This window comes from Eschscholzia californica, unplaced genomic scaffold (genome assembly GCF_041429995.1).
Source record: "Eschscholzia californica isolate CP2 unplaced genomic scaffold, dmEscCali1.0.p SCAF_4, whole genome shotgun sequence".
Lineage (NCBI taxonomy): Eukaryota > Viridiplantae > Streptophyta > Magnoliopsida > Ranunculales > Papaveraceae > Eschscholzia > Eschscholzia californica.
The window spans coordinates 3,363,329-3,377,806 of NW_028238461.1; the positions used below are offsets into that span (position 1 = coordinate 3,363,329).

Consider the following 14,478-nt stretch of genomic DNA (forward strand, 5'->3'; position numbering starts at 1 on the left):
CGACGACAGCCGGCGACTTCTTATCTCTTCATTCTCTTGTCTCTCTCTTCTCTCTCTTCTCTCTTCTATCTCTCTTCCTTCTCCCCTTTTCTCTTTTTCTTCTCGCTATCTTTTGTCCCTCTCTAAATCCGGCGAAGGGGAGGAACCCCTTCGCCGGATTTCTGGTTTCCAGACGACCAAACGAGATCTGGTCTCGTCTGGTTCAAGATGAGACCAGATCTCATCTGGTCGTCTGGTTTCCAAACGAAATCAGATCGGTTTTGTCTGGAAACTAGGGTTCCGGCGAAGGGGTTCCTCCCCTTCGCCAGAGATATAGAGAGAGATGAGAGAGAGGAGAGAGAGGAGAGAGAGAAGATATGGAAAAGTGAGAAAGAAGAAGTGTTGTAGGGTCTCGCCGAAATTTATGATGAAGGTCGCCGGAGTTCATGGTGTAAGTGTGAGAAGAAGAAGATGAAAGAAGCTGAAAATAATAAGTGTTTGGAAGAAAAAAAAAGTTTTTGTTTTCACTCAAAAATTTGTATCCCGGAAACTATTTTAATTTCCTCAAAGCGCTGGCCAAAATAAAATATTAAAATACATTAATTTTTCTGATCATCTTTTTTCTCGTTCTCTATTATTTGGTCGTTTAGCTATTCTTTTAGACTTGTTTATCTTCACGTCTTCATATATCCTTTTCCACTATATCTCACGAAAAATTTAGTTAGTTTTATATATTTAAGTTGAATGTGAGATTCTATTTTCTTATTTTCGCTTTATTAAATTAAGATTCTAAATTTTTCGTTTGGTGAATTTTGGGCTTGAAAAACTGTAATTCCAAGGAAATAGTAAGGTTTCATTCGCATAAGAAAGACAAACATACTACAAATGCTTCAGTTACAATATAAAATTAATAGATAAGTAATTATACTAATAAAACCTGAAAAATATAAAATTTGATAAAACTATCAATCTTTTAACCAACACAATGTGATATAATTTAATTTTTTTTTCAAAATCTAAAAAAATATTTCTCTAAAATCATCATAGGAAATTTTCTTTCTTTTTCCCAGAGAAGAGAGAACCACAACGTAGCACACGTTAACTTAACTGCACAAGTTAGCATACCCCATTTTTCCCTGGTTAGAACTAATAAGATGAACGACAAAAAGTAAAAAATCACTGGGAATTTATGGTGGGTAGAGAAGATGAGTTAGAACTAATAAGAAGAAATATAAAGATTTCTAAAGAGTAGACGATATTTACCAGAAACAAGGACTAACAATCCTTTTTTTTTATTGGACCCAAAACTCTATTTGGGTTTTATTTTGCACATAAGCCCATAACCCCTAAAAGGAATAAGACATCCTTTGGGTTCAATAATCATTTCAACTCTACCGATTTTTGTTAACAGAAACGAGTGGTCGAACAAATTATTATATCCAAATTCGGACTACAACCAGTCTGAAACGTGCCTCCACCATTTTTTCTTGAAAAAAAATTACTAACTTATTCAAACATGAGATAGGTGTTAGGGAACGTTAATAAACATCTTTGGAGATCGAATAATTTCCAGAACTGAGAGTATCTTACACTTTCTCCATTTTTGAAAGTTCCATAATATCTATGGTGGTTTTGCAACGACATGTACATAAATAGGAACCGTCCCTTTATATAATCTTCACCGGCACACTCAAAACTTCCAGGTTATGCCAAGGTCCATTTCTTTCTTCTTTCACCTATAGAGCTAGAGCATTTTTTGTCTACAATACCTTGAAGACCAAGTATAGGCCGACAAAAAATTGAAATTGAGAGAATCGTTAATGAGGAATCCCGACAGGTGACGTTTCTCAAACGCCAAGCGTTCTCCAAACGTCAAGGTGGTGTTTTTATAAAACTAAAATTAAGAGAGAGCTTGTCGGCTTTCTTAAAACACCAGCTCGACGTTTGAAAACGTCACTTGACGTGACTCCTCATTAACAATTTTTTTAATTTCAACATTCTGACGGTTGATACTTTGGCCTTCTCGGAGTTGTAGCCAAAAGAGCTCCAGCTCTACAGAGAAAAAGAAGAAATAAATTTTGTTGAACTTTGGAAGTTTGAGTACGACAGTGAAGATAAAGAAATGTAATTTTATTGAGCATGGAAGATCGATTGTGAGGATGAAGATATATATAGAGTTCACAAGTTGTGATCTTCTAGATACTATATAAATGACTATTAATGTTTACCAAAAATGAAATATAAGTATGTGATAAAAATTTTCTTTTCTTTTTTAAGTTAATAATCTTAAAAGTGTGTGTAGCGAGTGTCAAAAGATATAAACAAATTTTTTTTAATTTTTAAGTTGAAAATCTTAAAAGTCTGTACAGTAAATGTCAAAGATATTAACAACTTTTTCTATTTTTAAGTTAAAAATCTTAGAAGTTTATACAACTAATGTTAAAGATATCAACAATAATTTTTTCCTATTTTGCAAGTTAAAAATCTTAGAAGTTTGTGTATTGAGTGTCAAAGATATATTAAGAGCTTCTTGTGATGTATTAACAGTGAGGAAATTTGGCCGAAACTCTCTAAAAAAGTTGGCATTTGGTTAAAAAAGATTTATCAACTTTTGATAGGCTTCAACTCCTTATGACAATTCTGCAAATTATCTAATATAGGAAAAAAAATGAAACTGACCTTATTGCAAATCAGATTGCAAACCAGTGCAAACCAGTTTGCAAAGCTCTGAAAACCAGATTGCAAAGTTTGTGCAAAGAATTGCAAGTCATTGCAAGGGAAACCAAATTGCAAAGTAGTGAAACGGGATTACAAAGTTCTGCAAACCAGATTGCAAAGCTCTACAAACCAGATTGCAAAGTCATTGCAAAACTTTGCAAGACAAACAAGATTGCAAAGCAGTGCAAACCAGATTGCAAAGCTTAGAATTGTCCTTCAAGCCTATTTCCAAACTTTATATGGCGCCTAAAAGGAGGGCCTAATTTGTGTTTTTGAAAAAAAAAAACAAAGGAAATCGGACTGGACACCCAATTTCGTTTAACGATGTTAAAAAATATGAACAATATTTACAATTTACAACATTAACTTCAAATAAAATTTTGAAGATGGTAAATGTTTGGGTTATTTTTCTAGAGGCCCCCTACTTTGTGACCAGCTTCCCACGAATCCCCCTACTTTATTGAAAATACCGAGAAGGTTCCCTTTTTCCGTTCCCGTTAAAGGTTCGTTACTATCTCTCCTCCATCTCATCACCTCTCTCCACCACGTCATCTATCACGCCACATCATCATCTTCTCAAATAGGTCGCCGACCGGTCAAAAATTCCGTCGACCTTCATACTTAAAAAAATATATTTTTTTTTCTCTCTCTCCACCTCACCTCTCTCTTCGCCGGCGACCTTCGAACATAAAAATAAAAATTTCTCTCATCTCTCTCTCTCTCTAAACACTCCGAGCGAAGGGGTTTCCCTTCGCCGGAGGTATACGAACGGACCAGTTCAAGAACAGATCTGTTCCGTTCTTGAACAGATTTGTAAAGAACAGACCTGCCTCCGACGAAGGGGAACCCCTTTGCCGGAGTCTTTAGAGAGAAAGAGAGATGAGAGAATTTTTTTATTCTTTATTTAGTTCGAAGGTCGCCGACCGGAAATTTTTGCGGCCGACGCCCTTCGTTGGAGAAGATAGAGGTGAGGTGGAGAGAGAGAAAAAAAAATTAAGTATGAAGGTCGTCGAAATTTTTGACCGGTCGGCGACCTATTTGAGAAGATGATGATGTGGCGTGATAGATGACGTGGTGGAGAGAGGTGATGAGATGGAGGAGAGAGAGTAACGGACCTTTAACAGTAAGGGGAAAAAAAGGGTCTTCTCGGTATTTTTGATAAAGCAGGGGGCTTCGCGGGAAGCTTGTCAGGGGGCCTCTAGGGACATAACCCTAAATGTTTAGAATGATATTCCGAGGAACGCAAAGATACAGAACCAGAGAAGAGAGAACCACAACGTAGCACACGTTAACAAACGTTAACTTAACGGCGCACATTAGCATACTCCATTTTTCCCTGGTTACCGTCTCTCTCTCCTCAATCCTTCTCTACCTCTCCCTCGTCTTCCTCTCTCTTCTTACTCCTTTATTGAAACCCTAGGGTTAAAAAAAAATGCTATTTTGCATCTCATCTTTCTCAATTCTCTCTCCTCGAACTGTTACTCAGAATTCACCAACATATTCTGGTTCTTCTCTTATTTGCTTCCTCTTCGGCACCACCTAGGGTTAGAATTAGGATTCCTTTCTCGTAGCTCCTAATTCATGGAGTATAAACGAAACTCAAAAGAAGGACTGAATTATTCAAATTTGTTCAATCTTGAGGTTAGTAACATGGGTTTGTTATTGTATTTGTTAGGATTAGGTATTGGCTTGATCAAGTTGTTTCAGATGAGAATTTTGTTTTCTTTAAAATTCAATTAGGGTTTCGGTTAAAGTTTGAATTTTTAGTTAATTTATTAAGAATTAAGTTGATTTTGGTGTTGTGTGCTTTTATTGTAGCCTCTGATGAACTTTCAACTTCCCCAACAAGATGATGATTTTGATAATTATGAGAATAGTAGTCAGGATGAGAGCAGAGGTAACCAAGGTAGTCACATTTCTCTGTTTTCTTTTAGTAGTTTTGTTATTGATTTCTAGTAGAAAACACCATTACTACACATTACCAATTTGGGTTTTAGATTGTTAGCACATTGCCTTTGTATAGTTTTTGTACTCTTTTGCTGTGTTGTACCTTATTTTTTCCTGTAAGATTTGATGAAAATTGTGTTATTTAATAGGTCGTAGAGCTATGGTGGACCGCAGTAATGGAATTTCAACAAAGAAGAACAATAAGCGCCGTCTTATAGAGGGAGAGGCTGGTTCGAATTCGTCTTCCAAGAGAGACACTGACAGTAACGCTGAGGATGATGGTAGTGGCAACTATGGAACACACATTTCGGAAGACTGGTATCGTTCTTTGCTTGGGGAGCACATTAAGAAATACAGAGGAATGAGGTTTAAAGAGTCTTCAGGACCTAATTCTACTCGAGCAGAGATGCCAGTTCAAAATCGTAATCTGGGTTCCAAATCTAGAAAATTGGGTAGTTCAGAGAGAGTGTTACATGAGATGGAAACTCCACTGAAGTATACTGCTGATATTAATCCTCTTAAGTCGGAGAACTATTTCGATTCTGATTTTACTCCAGAATACGCTGTTGATAGGTTTCCTTCCTCCAATGACAATGCTTATCTTGATATTGGTGAGGGCATCACATATAGGATCCCTCCCACTTATGATAAGCTTGCTGCATCTTTAAAGCTGCCTAGCTTCTCAGATGTTCGGGTGGAAGACTATTACTTAAGGGGTACCCTGGATTTAGGATCCTTGGGTGCCATGATGGCTAATGATAAAAGGTTTGTGTCTGGTGGCCGAGCAGGAATGGGTGACCCACACCCGCAATATAAATCACTTCAGGCTAAATTAAAGGCGTTATCGTCCTCTAAGTCAGTTCAAAAATTCACCCTCCAAGTGTGCGACACTGGATTGGATTCTTCTTCAATTCCAGACGATGCAGCTGGATCTATAAGAAGGTCCATTATTTCTGAAGCGGGTAACTTACAGATGTATTATGTGAAGGTTTTGGAGAAAGGCGACACATATGAGGTCAGTATCCTATTTGATTTTTGGTTTGATTGCAGAAACTTGTGGTTTTCTATAGCTGGTTTGGTTCTTGGATTCAGATAATTGAACGCAGACTACCTAAGAAGCCAAAAATTAAGAAAGATGCTGCCTACATTGAGAGAGAGGAGATGGAGAAGGTTGGGAAGTTTTGGGTGACTATTGCAAGAAGAGATATCCCAAGACATCAAAAAAATTTCTGCAATTTTCATAGAAAACAACTGATGGATGCCAAGAGAGTTGCCGAAACCTGTCAAAAAGAGGCATGCATAGTTTAATCTTTTGCATCTTACTTTTCATAATATTGGAGTTACTTCTGTTTTTCGTAAGTGATTATGTCATTATATTTACACTTAGTTTGTTTTTCTTGCCAGGTCAGGCTGAAAGTTCATAGATCAGTCAAAGTGGCGAGGCAAGCAAATATTCGTACTAGGAAACTGGCTAGAGATATGCTGGTTTTCTGGAAAAAAATTGATAAGGAACAGGTAGAAATCTATTTCTTTTGATGTTCACAGCAGACATAACATGAAATGACTGATTGACTGTCGATGTGAAAAGATATTTATCTTTTGTTACCTGTTTCCATTTCTTTAGTGAAAGAATGGAGTCATATAGCATAATTACACACATAACTGCAATTTGAAATTTAAAATGAAACATTTAAGTATCATTATTGCCCTACTGATTTAAACATGTAGTGGAAGGTTCACATTGCTTTACCCATTTTCAGCATAACGTCTTAAGTTCTTCATAATCTGTAATATGAACTTGTACATTAGTTAAACTCAAATGTCAAATGCATTTAATTTCGGATACTAAAACAGAATACCCTTGGTTCTCTGGGACCTTACCCATCTTACCGCAGGCTGAAATCAGGAAGAAAGAGGAGAAAGAAGCTGCAGAAGCTCTGAAGCGCGAACAGGAGCTCCGGGAAGCAAAGAGACAACAACAGAGGCTAAATTTTTTACTGTCACAAACAGAGCTTTTCAGTCATTTCATGCAGAACAAGTCAAACTCGCAACCTTCTGAAACTTTGCCTGCAGGCGAAGAATCAAATGCTCTGGAAGTGCCACTTAGTTCTTCAGATGTTACTGTGAAAGAGGAAGAAGATCCTGAAGAGGTTAAATTAAAAAAGGAGGCTCTCAGAGCTGCCCAGCAAGCAGTTTCACAGCAAAAAATGATAACTGACGCATTTGACAATGAATGTTCAAAATTGCGTCAAGCTGCCGAGCCTGATGCACTAGCAAATGATGCAGCAATTGCAGGATCTAGTAGCATAGACCTGTTGAATCCGTGAGTTTGGTTTGCTTTATAATTTAAGAATTTGTTTAATTGATGTTGTTAACTTTACCTTTCCTTTTCAGCTCGACTATGCCAGTCACTTCATCAGTTCAGACACCAGAGCTCTTTAAAGGTTCTCTGAAAGAGTACCAGCTGAAGGGACTTCAGTGGTTGGTTAATTGTTATGAGCAGGTAATGTTTGACACCCTTGTCATACTCAACTTGGTTTAAATTACTTATTTTGTTCTTTAGAGTAAACATGGGAAGTTCGCTTTATTGTTACCAGGGTTTGAATGGTATACTCGCAGATGAGATGGGCTTAGGAAAGACAATCCAAGCGATGGCATTCTTGGCCCATTTAGCTGAGGTGATCGATTGTCCCTTAGTTTACAATGCTGATATAGTTGTTTGTATCTTTCTTTTTAGCTTAAATCATCTGAAATGTGTAGGAGAAAAATATTTGGGGACCCTTCCTTGTTGTTGCCCCTGCTTCTGTCTTGAACAACTGGGCTGATGAAATTAGTCGATTCTGCCCTGACTTGAAAACACTTCCATACTGGGGTGGGCTTCAAGAAAGAACGGTTCTTAGGAAAAACATCAACCCAAAGCGTCTCTATAGAAGGTAATTGCCTGAACAACATTTTTTTGACTTAACTATACCTTAGAAGCACATTATGCAAAAATTTGCTTTTGTTTGTTAAAATAATAATAATATTTCTTTGTTCTCTATTCAAGTTAGAACATTAGCTTACAGAACAAAAACTACTAATGTTTAGTAATGTTAAATCCAATATTAATTTAAAGTTTAAAAAAAAAAATTATGTACCAAAGGCTAAATTTTTTATTTGTGGGGGGTCATTTACTACTTCCTGAGAATTGCTAAGTAGAGCTGAGAAAATTTGAGGTTCAGTATAACATTTATAAGTATTGCGGAGAGCTCCATTGTGACAAGTATTGTCTTGTTGGTTCCTATGATGTTACATCACTGATAGGATTCTGAACTATCTTACCATATCTTATACGGTTAATAAAGAGTTTGAGTACACCCTTGGTATTATTTTTGACAGAGAGGCTGGATTCCACATACTCATTACTAGCTACCAGTTGTTAGTCTCTGATGAGAAGTATTTTCGACGTGTGAAATGGCAGTATATGGTATTAGACGAAGCACAGGCAATTAAAAGTTCCAACAGGTATTTTGTTCCGTTTCCAGTATTTACCTTTATCAGATTATACTTTCTGTGAATATGCATTTCTCGATAAGCTGGTTTTTTCGTAAGTGAAAAAAAATATAATTTACACTTCCTTTTTATCCAACTCCTACTGTTTCAACTTTTTCTCGTTCTTCTTGATTTTCTTTTGCTCTTTCATTGAATTTTAGGTTTTAATGTTCATGTTTATCCAGGAATTTTTGATTAATTGATAAATATTTGATATAGGTCCATGTTTGCGGATAATACTAGATTAATATATAGTAGTTAAACTAGTTCTGGAAGGTCTACTGTTAAATGTTTTTGAACAGTTAGTCTTCTACTCTTCTGTCACATATATTTATCATCCTTGGCTGAATGTTGGTTTTACAGTATAAGGTGGAAGACACTGCTGAGCTTTAACTGTAGAAATCGGTTGCTTCTTACTGGGACACCTGTACAGAATAACATGGCAGAGTTGTGGGCCCTTCTGCATTTCATTATGCCCACTTTGTTTGATAGCCATGATCAGTTCAATGAGTGGTTTTCAAAAGGGTATGTGCATGTTTTTAATTATGTTATTTATTGTTAAGTCCTTCGCTAATCAACTCTTCCTTTATGATATCAGAATTGAGAACCACGCAGAACACGGTGGAACTTTAAACGAGCACCAGCTTAATCGACTGGTGAGTGTAGTAAGGATCTATTGATTCAAGGGCAGTCTAGCTGAAGAAATCTTGGCTTAAACCATTCTAAACCATTTTCAAATAAAATGTAATATAATTAGGTTACTGAGATTTTCTTATATCCTGTGTTATTTAATTGTCTTTGGATACGGCCCCGGGACCTCAACAGCTAACTAAGAACAGATCATCCGAAAAGCCAACGTGTTATATGCTTTGCAGTTTCATATAGAACTTAAAGCATAATAGTTTTTTTCTTCTCTTTATCGGTAGGTCAACATTGCTCGGTTGATACCCATTAAACATATTGTTCCCTATACTTCGGAACTGACCTCTTACACAATTTTGAAATACATTTCAGTGACCATTTATGGCCTGCAAGTATTATATTGGAATGTAAAAGTTGTTGCTTGAAGACACTATTTTCTTTCTTGTAGTACCACTTTTAATGTTATTCCTCACCTGAATGTCCAATAAACCTTTGTATCACTGTTCAAGATATTTACTTAATTATCCTTGGAAAGATCGTTTATTCATTTATGTTGGTGGATTATACTACTGCAGCATGCAGTTCTCAAGCCTTTTATGTTGCGGCGAGTAAAAAAGGATGTAATTACTGAGATGACAGGGAAGAAGGAAGTCACAGTTCATTGCAAGTTAAGTACTCGACAGCAAGCCTTTTATCAAGCTATAAAGAACAAGATATCTCTTGCCGAGTTGTTTGATAGCAACCGTGGACATCTGAACGAGAAAAAAATTATGAACTTAATGAATATTGTCATCCAACTGAGAAAGGTATGCCGTTTATCTTATGAGTTAGGTGATTAGGTGGCACCGTTATTGGTCAATTTCTTAAATAGGAACTTGTAGATGATAAGACCTCTATCCTTCCTGATTTGTTATTAGGATCATCTCTTTCATATTCAGTTTTTTTACTTATTAATTATGATTTTAGATAATGTTTTTGTACGAATGGTAGGTCTGCAATCATCCAGAATTGTTTGAGCGTAATGAAGGAAATACTTATTTGTACTTTGGGGATATTGCAAACTCTCTTTTGCCCCCTCCGTTTGGGGAGTTGGAGGATGTGCACTATGCAGGTGGTCAAAATCCTATTACATACATGGTACTTATTCTTCTTTTTTTTCTCTCTTATGTTCATTTGTACTTATAAATCTTACATTTTTTCCTTTTATGTACTATTGGAATCTAACGCGTTTTTTCACGCCACTCGTGAATTGTGTATCACATAAGATACCAAAGCTGGTATATGAAGAAGTCATCAGGAGCTTGGACATGCCTACCTCAGCATTTGGGCATTGTATACAAAGAGAACTGTTCCAGAAGCATTTTGATATATTCTCTCCAATGAATATTCTTAGATCTGCACGCTCATATACTTCGGATAGGTTCTCTTTTCATGGGGAAACATTTGGGTTTAGCCATTTGATAAACTTGTCCATGGAGGAAGTTGCTTTCCTGGCAAAAGGCAGTTTGATGGAGAGGCTATTGTTTTCCATATACCGACGTTTTGTAGATGAAAGTTTGGACTCCATCATGGAAGATAAGAATGATGATTTTCAGTGTAATGGTCTGGAGGAACAGAAGGTGAGAGCTGTTACAAGAATGTTACTGGTGCCATCAAGGTCAGAGTCAAATTTACTTAGACGCAAACTTGCTGAGTGTACTGCAGATGACTTGTACGAGGCACTAGTTGTCTCTCATCAAAACAGGCTTATAGCCAACACTAGACTCCTTCATTCAACATATGCTTTTATCCCGAAAACTAGGGCTCCACCAGTAAGTTCTTTCTAACTTTAAAACGTTGTATACATATTTCAGGTTTTTCATTACTTGCATTAACTCTATTTGGTTGGACAGATTACTGCTCACTGCTCAAATAGAAACTTTGCTTATAACATACTTGAAGAACTACACCACCCTTGGCTTAAGAAGATGTTTTTTGGGTTCTCACGCACATCCAATTTTAATGGACCTAGAGAGCCGAAACCTCCTCATCATTTGATTCAAGAAATAGATTCTGAGTTACCAGTCACTCAACCGATTCTTCAGCTTACCTATAAGATTTTTGGGTCTTCTCCGCCCCTGCAAAACTTTGATACCGCAAAGATGCTTACAGTAATTCTCTATCTGGTTTCCATTTTGATTTTGTTCTATTTTTTTGGATAATCACTGCGTAAGTTGAAAATTGATATGTCTGTGTAGGACTCAGGGAAGCTCCAAACTCTGGATATATTGTTGAAACGCTTGCGTGCTGGAAATCACCGCATACTTTTGTTTGCCCAAATGACAAAAATGTTGAATATTCTTGAGGTAATTTTGTTTCCTGAGCTTGTTTTTGTTGCTCAAGTCAAAGTATAGCAAATAAGATATGCATCTTTGATTTTCTGGTGAGAACTTGACAACACTGGAAAGAGATCTTTCGTACAACAAGCTTTTTTCCTTCTTTGTCATGTTACTCATGTAGCAAGTATGACAATTTTCTTCAAAGAGTTTAATAAAATAATCAATTTATCCTTGCAGGATTACATGAATTATAGGAAATATAAATATCTTCGGCTTGACGGATCGTCCACCATAATGGATCGGCGTGACATGGTCAGAGACTTCCAGCGTCGGTATGAATTTTATTATTACAAATGCATTTTGAACAGATTCAACTTGAGTACGTTTTGTTACTGTCTACGGTGAAGCCGTGCTAGCAATTACTCGGTGATGACTAACAACTATTTTATCTTTTCAATAGGAACGACATCTTTGTTTTCTTACTCAGTACAAGGGCTGGAGGACTGGGTATTAATTTGACTGCTGCTGACACTGTAATCTTCTATGAAAGTGATTGGAATCCAACCTTGGATCTACAAGCAATGGACAGAGCCCATCGGCTGGGTCAGACAAAGGATGTTAGTACTTCCTCGATTCTTAATGAGCTATAACGTTTATGAGTATTAAATATTTTCCAAAGAGTTCTCGTGCGCTTTTACTGTTAGAGTTCGTTGTCCTTAAGAGGTCCCCAAATTTCTCAACTGAATCAGGAAAATCTTATCTTGCCATTCATGTTTTCGCATTTGAAACTGTGCAGGTTACTGTGTACAGATTAATTTGTAAGGAGACAGTTGAAGAGAAGATCCTGCAAAGGGCCAGTCAGAAAAATACTGTGCAGCAGCTGGTCATGACAGGTGGTCATGTTCAGGGGGATCTCCTGGCTCCTGAGGATGTGGTTTCCTTACTATTTGATGATGCCCAGTTGGAGCAAAAATTTAGAGGGATTCCAATGCAGGTTTTTTTTTCATCACTTACCTAACTGCATACCTTGTTTACCTGACTGGATACCTTGTTTGTGTGTCTTTCTGTCCACAACTATATACATGCAAACCATTTTTAATCACTTAATGCACAATATTTATAGTTTTGTTTATATTTGTTCTAAACTAGGGTAAGGATCGACAGAAAAAGAAACCTGGAACAAAAGGCATACGCATAGATGCTGAAGGAGAGGCATCCTTAGATGATCTCGCGAACATTTCAACAACTGGCGCTGTACCTGAATCAGTTCCACAGCTCGAGAGTGGCCCGACTGAAAATAAAAAGGTATTTTAAATGTCTGATTCAGAATTTTGTGTTCTTTCAGTTGATCCTGGTTAGGAGGTTTAGATCTCTCAGCTGAGCAAAACTGATTTCTTTCGGTCTGGTTCTTGCCTCATACTCTAAAATTGTCTTAGTCTATTACTTAAATTCTGATCATCTGATAGATGTGGTTAGTGCAGTTTGGGGCTTCCCATTCAAGTGGGAAGTGATGTTAACTTCCTATTTATAATTAAACACTAAGACACATATCTTCATTGATTACACTAAGTTGAAGTTCTTAAAAAAAATCATTTAGTTGAAGAAGTTTCTGTAGAGAGAAGCCAACCAATGCAATACAATCCATGATCACTAATACAAAATTTTGTACTAATATAAGTACTTGACGTGTGGTTCCGGTTGCATAATAATATCTGTATTGTGAAGTATAGTAGTAAAACTATTTGTAATTCTGTGTGATCTGGATCAAGTGAAGTTAGCAATTATTGAATCTTATGAATGGAGTTCTGTGTTGTCGTAACATTTACTCAAAAGTAGGGGTGTAATAGATAACTAACTACGACAGAGCAGTATTATCACGTTGCTTTCTCTACTCCCTGGCAAGTAAAACAAGTGGGACAGGCTCTGATGAGATATTTGTATGGTTTAAACATTAAAAGAATGTTTTGATTTGTAATGTAGGTCTGTGTAATTCAATTCCTGGAAAGATTTGAAATTCTTAATTTTCCAATAATATTGCAGATCTGATTAGTTTACTTAACCAATTTTTATTGCAGAGGAAGGCAAACTCAGATAAACAATCGGCTCCGAGGCCCAGACTTTCTCAAAAAGCAACCCTAAAAACAGATTCTTCTATTCGGATGACTGAACATAAAGCAATTGACTCTGGGTTTGAGGATCCTCTTGAGAGTACACATCCTCAGCAGCCAAAGTTGAAAAAACCAAAAAAGCCGAAGAGAAGTGTAAATGAGAACCTTGAACCTGCATTTCCTGCAGCCAGCATAGTTGCTCACATTCCTAATAACCCATATATAAATGACCATGGTTCCGATGGTTTTATCAGAGCAGAAGAAGAAGAAACTTTACCTATCAATGGCTCTCCAACAAGATAAAAGAGGCAGCACTTGATTTTTGCAGATCCAAACAATCTAGAGTTGACCAAGTAACCATGTAAAAGCACTGAAAGTAAATGCTACTCGAAGCATATCAGCCATGATTAAATGTATAGTGCCTTGGGGAGAAGTAAAAGCTTTCGATAAAAGCCGGTTCTTGAGTCTGAGGACGACTTGACCAGGGTAAAAATGAAAGCGTAGTAGCAGGGAGAGAACCTTCATCCAACAATGTAAATAACTGTACTATTTGTTAACCAGCATTCTTCTGCATCTCCCCATTTTAGGTAAAGCTTTAATTGTTCAAGATGATCATCTCTAGGCCAAGTTTCCTATTGAAAGTCTTTTGTGAAAGTGTCCCCCGAAAGACCATTTTGGGTGCCATTCATTTAATGGGTATCCATTTGAATCTGCACCCACAGCTTGAGGAAGAGTTGTCCTGATTTACAACCTTAGTGTCATCTTGCATGTACAAGCACTGATCAGAGAAGGTTGTCATGGTTATATTAGATACTATCTTTTACTATGGTAAATCTTGTTATATGAAATCGTTAATGTGGTTAGCATTCTGACGGAAACGAAGGTTTATAGTAGTCCAGCACTCCAGCTCATCTCTAGGGATGATTATTTTGTATTTTTTTTTCCTTCATCTTTTTTTCCCTAAAAATCACTTTCTGTTTTCACCTGAGATACTCACGGTTAGTCACACTCACTTCTCCTAACTCACTTTTGGGTCAGCGGCTCCCTCTCTCCCCTCTCTCCCCTCGCCCGATTAAAAACAGTATATACTTGGCTAGGGTTTCTATTTCTTAATCTCTCCCTCTGGTAACCCTGTCTTTCTCTCTATCTCTAGAACCTCCCGAGCAGAAAAAGAAGATTTTGGAGTTGGGTTTTGAGTTCATTACTTGTTCCAGTTATTAATGATAAGTTTTGCG

General features: G+C 36.9%; 1 protein-coding gene across 2 annotated transcripts; it reads left to right on the plus strand.

Moving 5' to 3' along the window:
• Positions 1-3,911: 3,911 nt before the first annotated feature.
• INO80 (DNA helicase INO80-like protein) lies at positions 3,912-14,121 on the plus strand. 2 transcript variants are annotated; one of them, XM_086637501.1, is made up of 22 exons: positions 3,912-4,338; positions 4,516-4,603; positions 4,794-5,659; positions 5,737-5,937; positions 6,049-6,159; positions 6,540-6,967; positions 7,039-7,147; positions 7,242-7,322; positions 7,405-7,577; positions 8,023-8,148; positions 8,539-8,700; positions 8,774-8,831; positions 9,393-9,623; positions 9,808-9,954; positions 10,083-10,628; positions 10,710-10,967; positions 11,055-11,162; positions 11,373-11,467; positions 11,596-11,752; positions 11,932-12,129; positions 12,285-12,440; positions 13,211-14,121. In XM_086637501.1, the coding sequence occupies exons 1-22, from the start codon at positions 4,279-4,281 to the stop codon at positions 13,544-13,546; spliced, it is 4,695 nt and encodes a 1,564-aa protein (XP_086493627.1). In that variant the 5' UTR covers positions 3,912-4,278; the 3' UTR covers positions 13,547-14,121. The 2 variants fall into 2 exon arrangements, with proteins under 2 accessions (XP_086493627.1, XP_086493628.1); XM_086637502.1 differs by having other exon boundaries at positions 3,933-4,338; positions 4,516-4,594.
• Positions 14,122-14,478: the final 357 nt, after the last annotated feature.

Bases quoted from the DNA above. Each gene is read 5' to 3' on its own strand.
- INO80 (XM_086637501.1), top strand. From the start codon at position 4,279: ATGGAGTATAAACGAAACTCAAAAGAAGGACTGAATTATTCAAATTTG. The intron at 7,578-8,022 runs GTAATTGCCTGA...TATTTTTGACAG, and splicing joins CCAAAGCGTCTCTATAGAAG to AGAGGCTGGATTCCACATAC. The intron at 8,701-8,773 runs GTATGTGCATGT...TTATGATATCAG, and splicing joins AATGAGTGGTTTTCAAAAGG to AATTGAGAACCACGCAGAAC.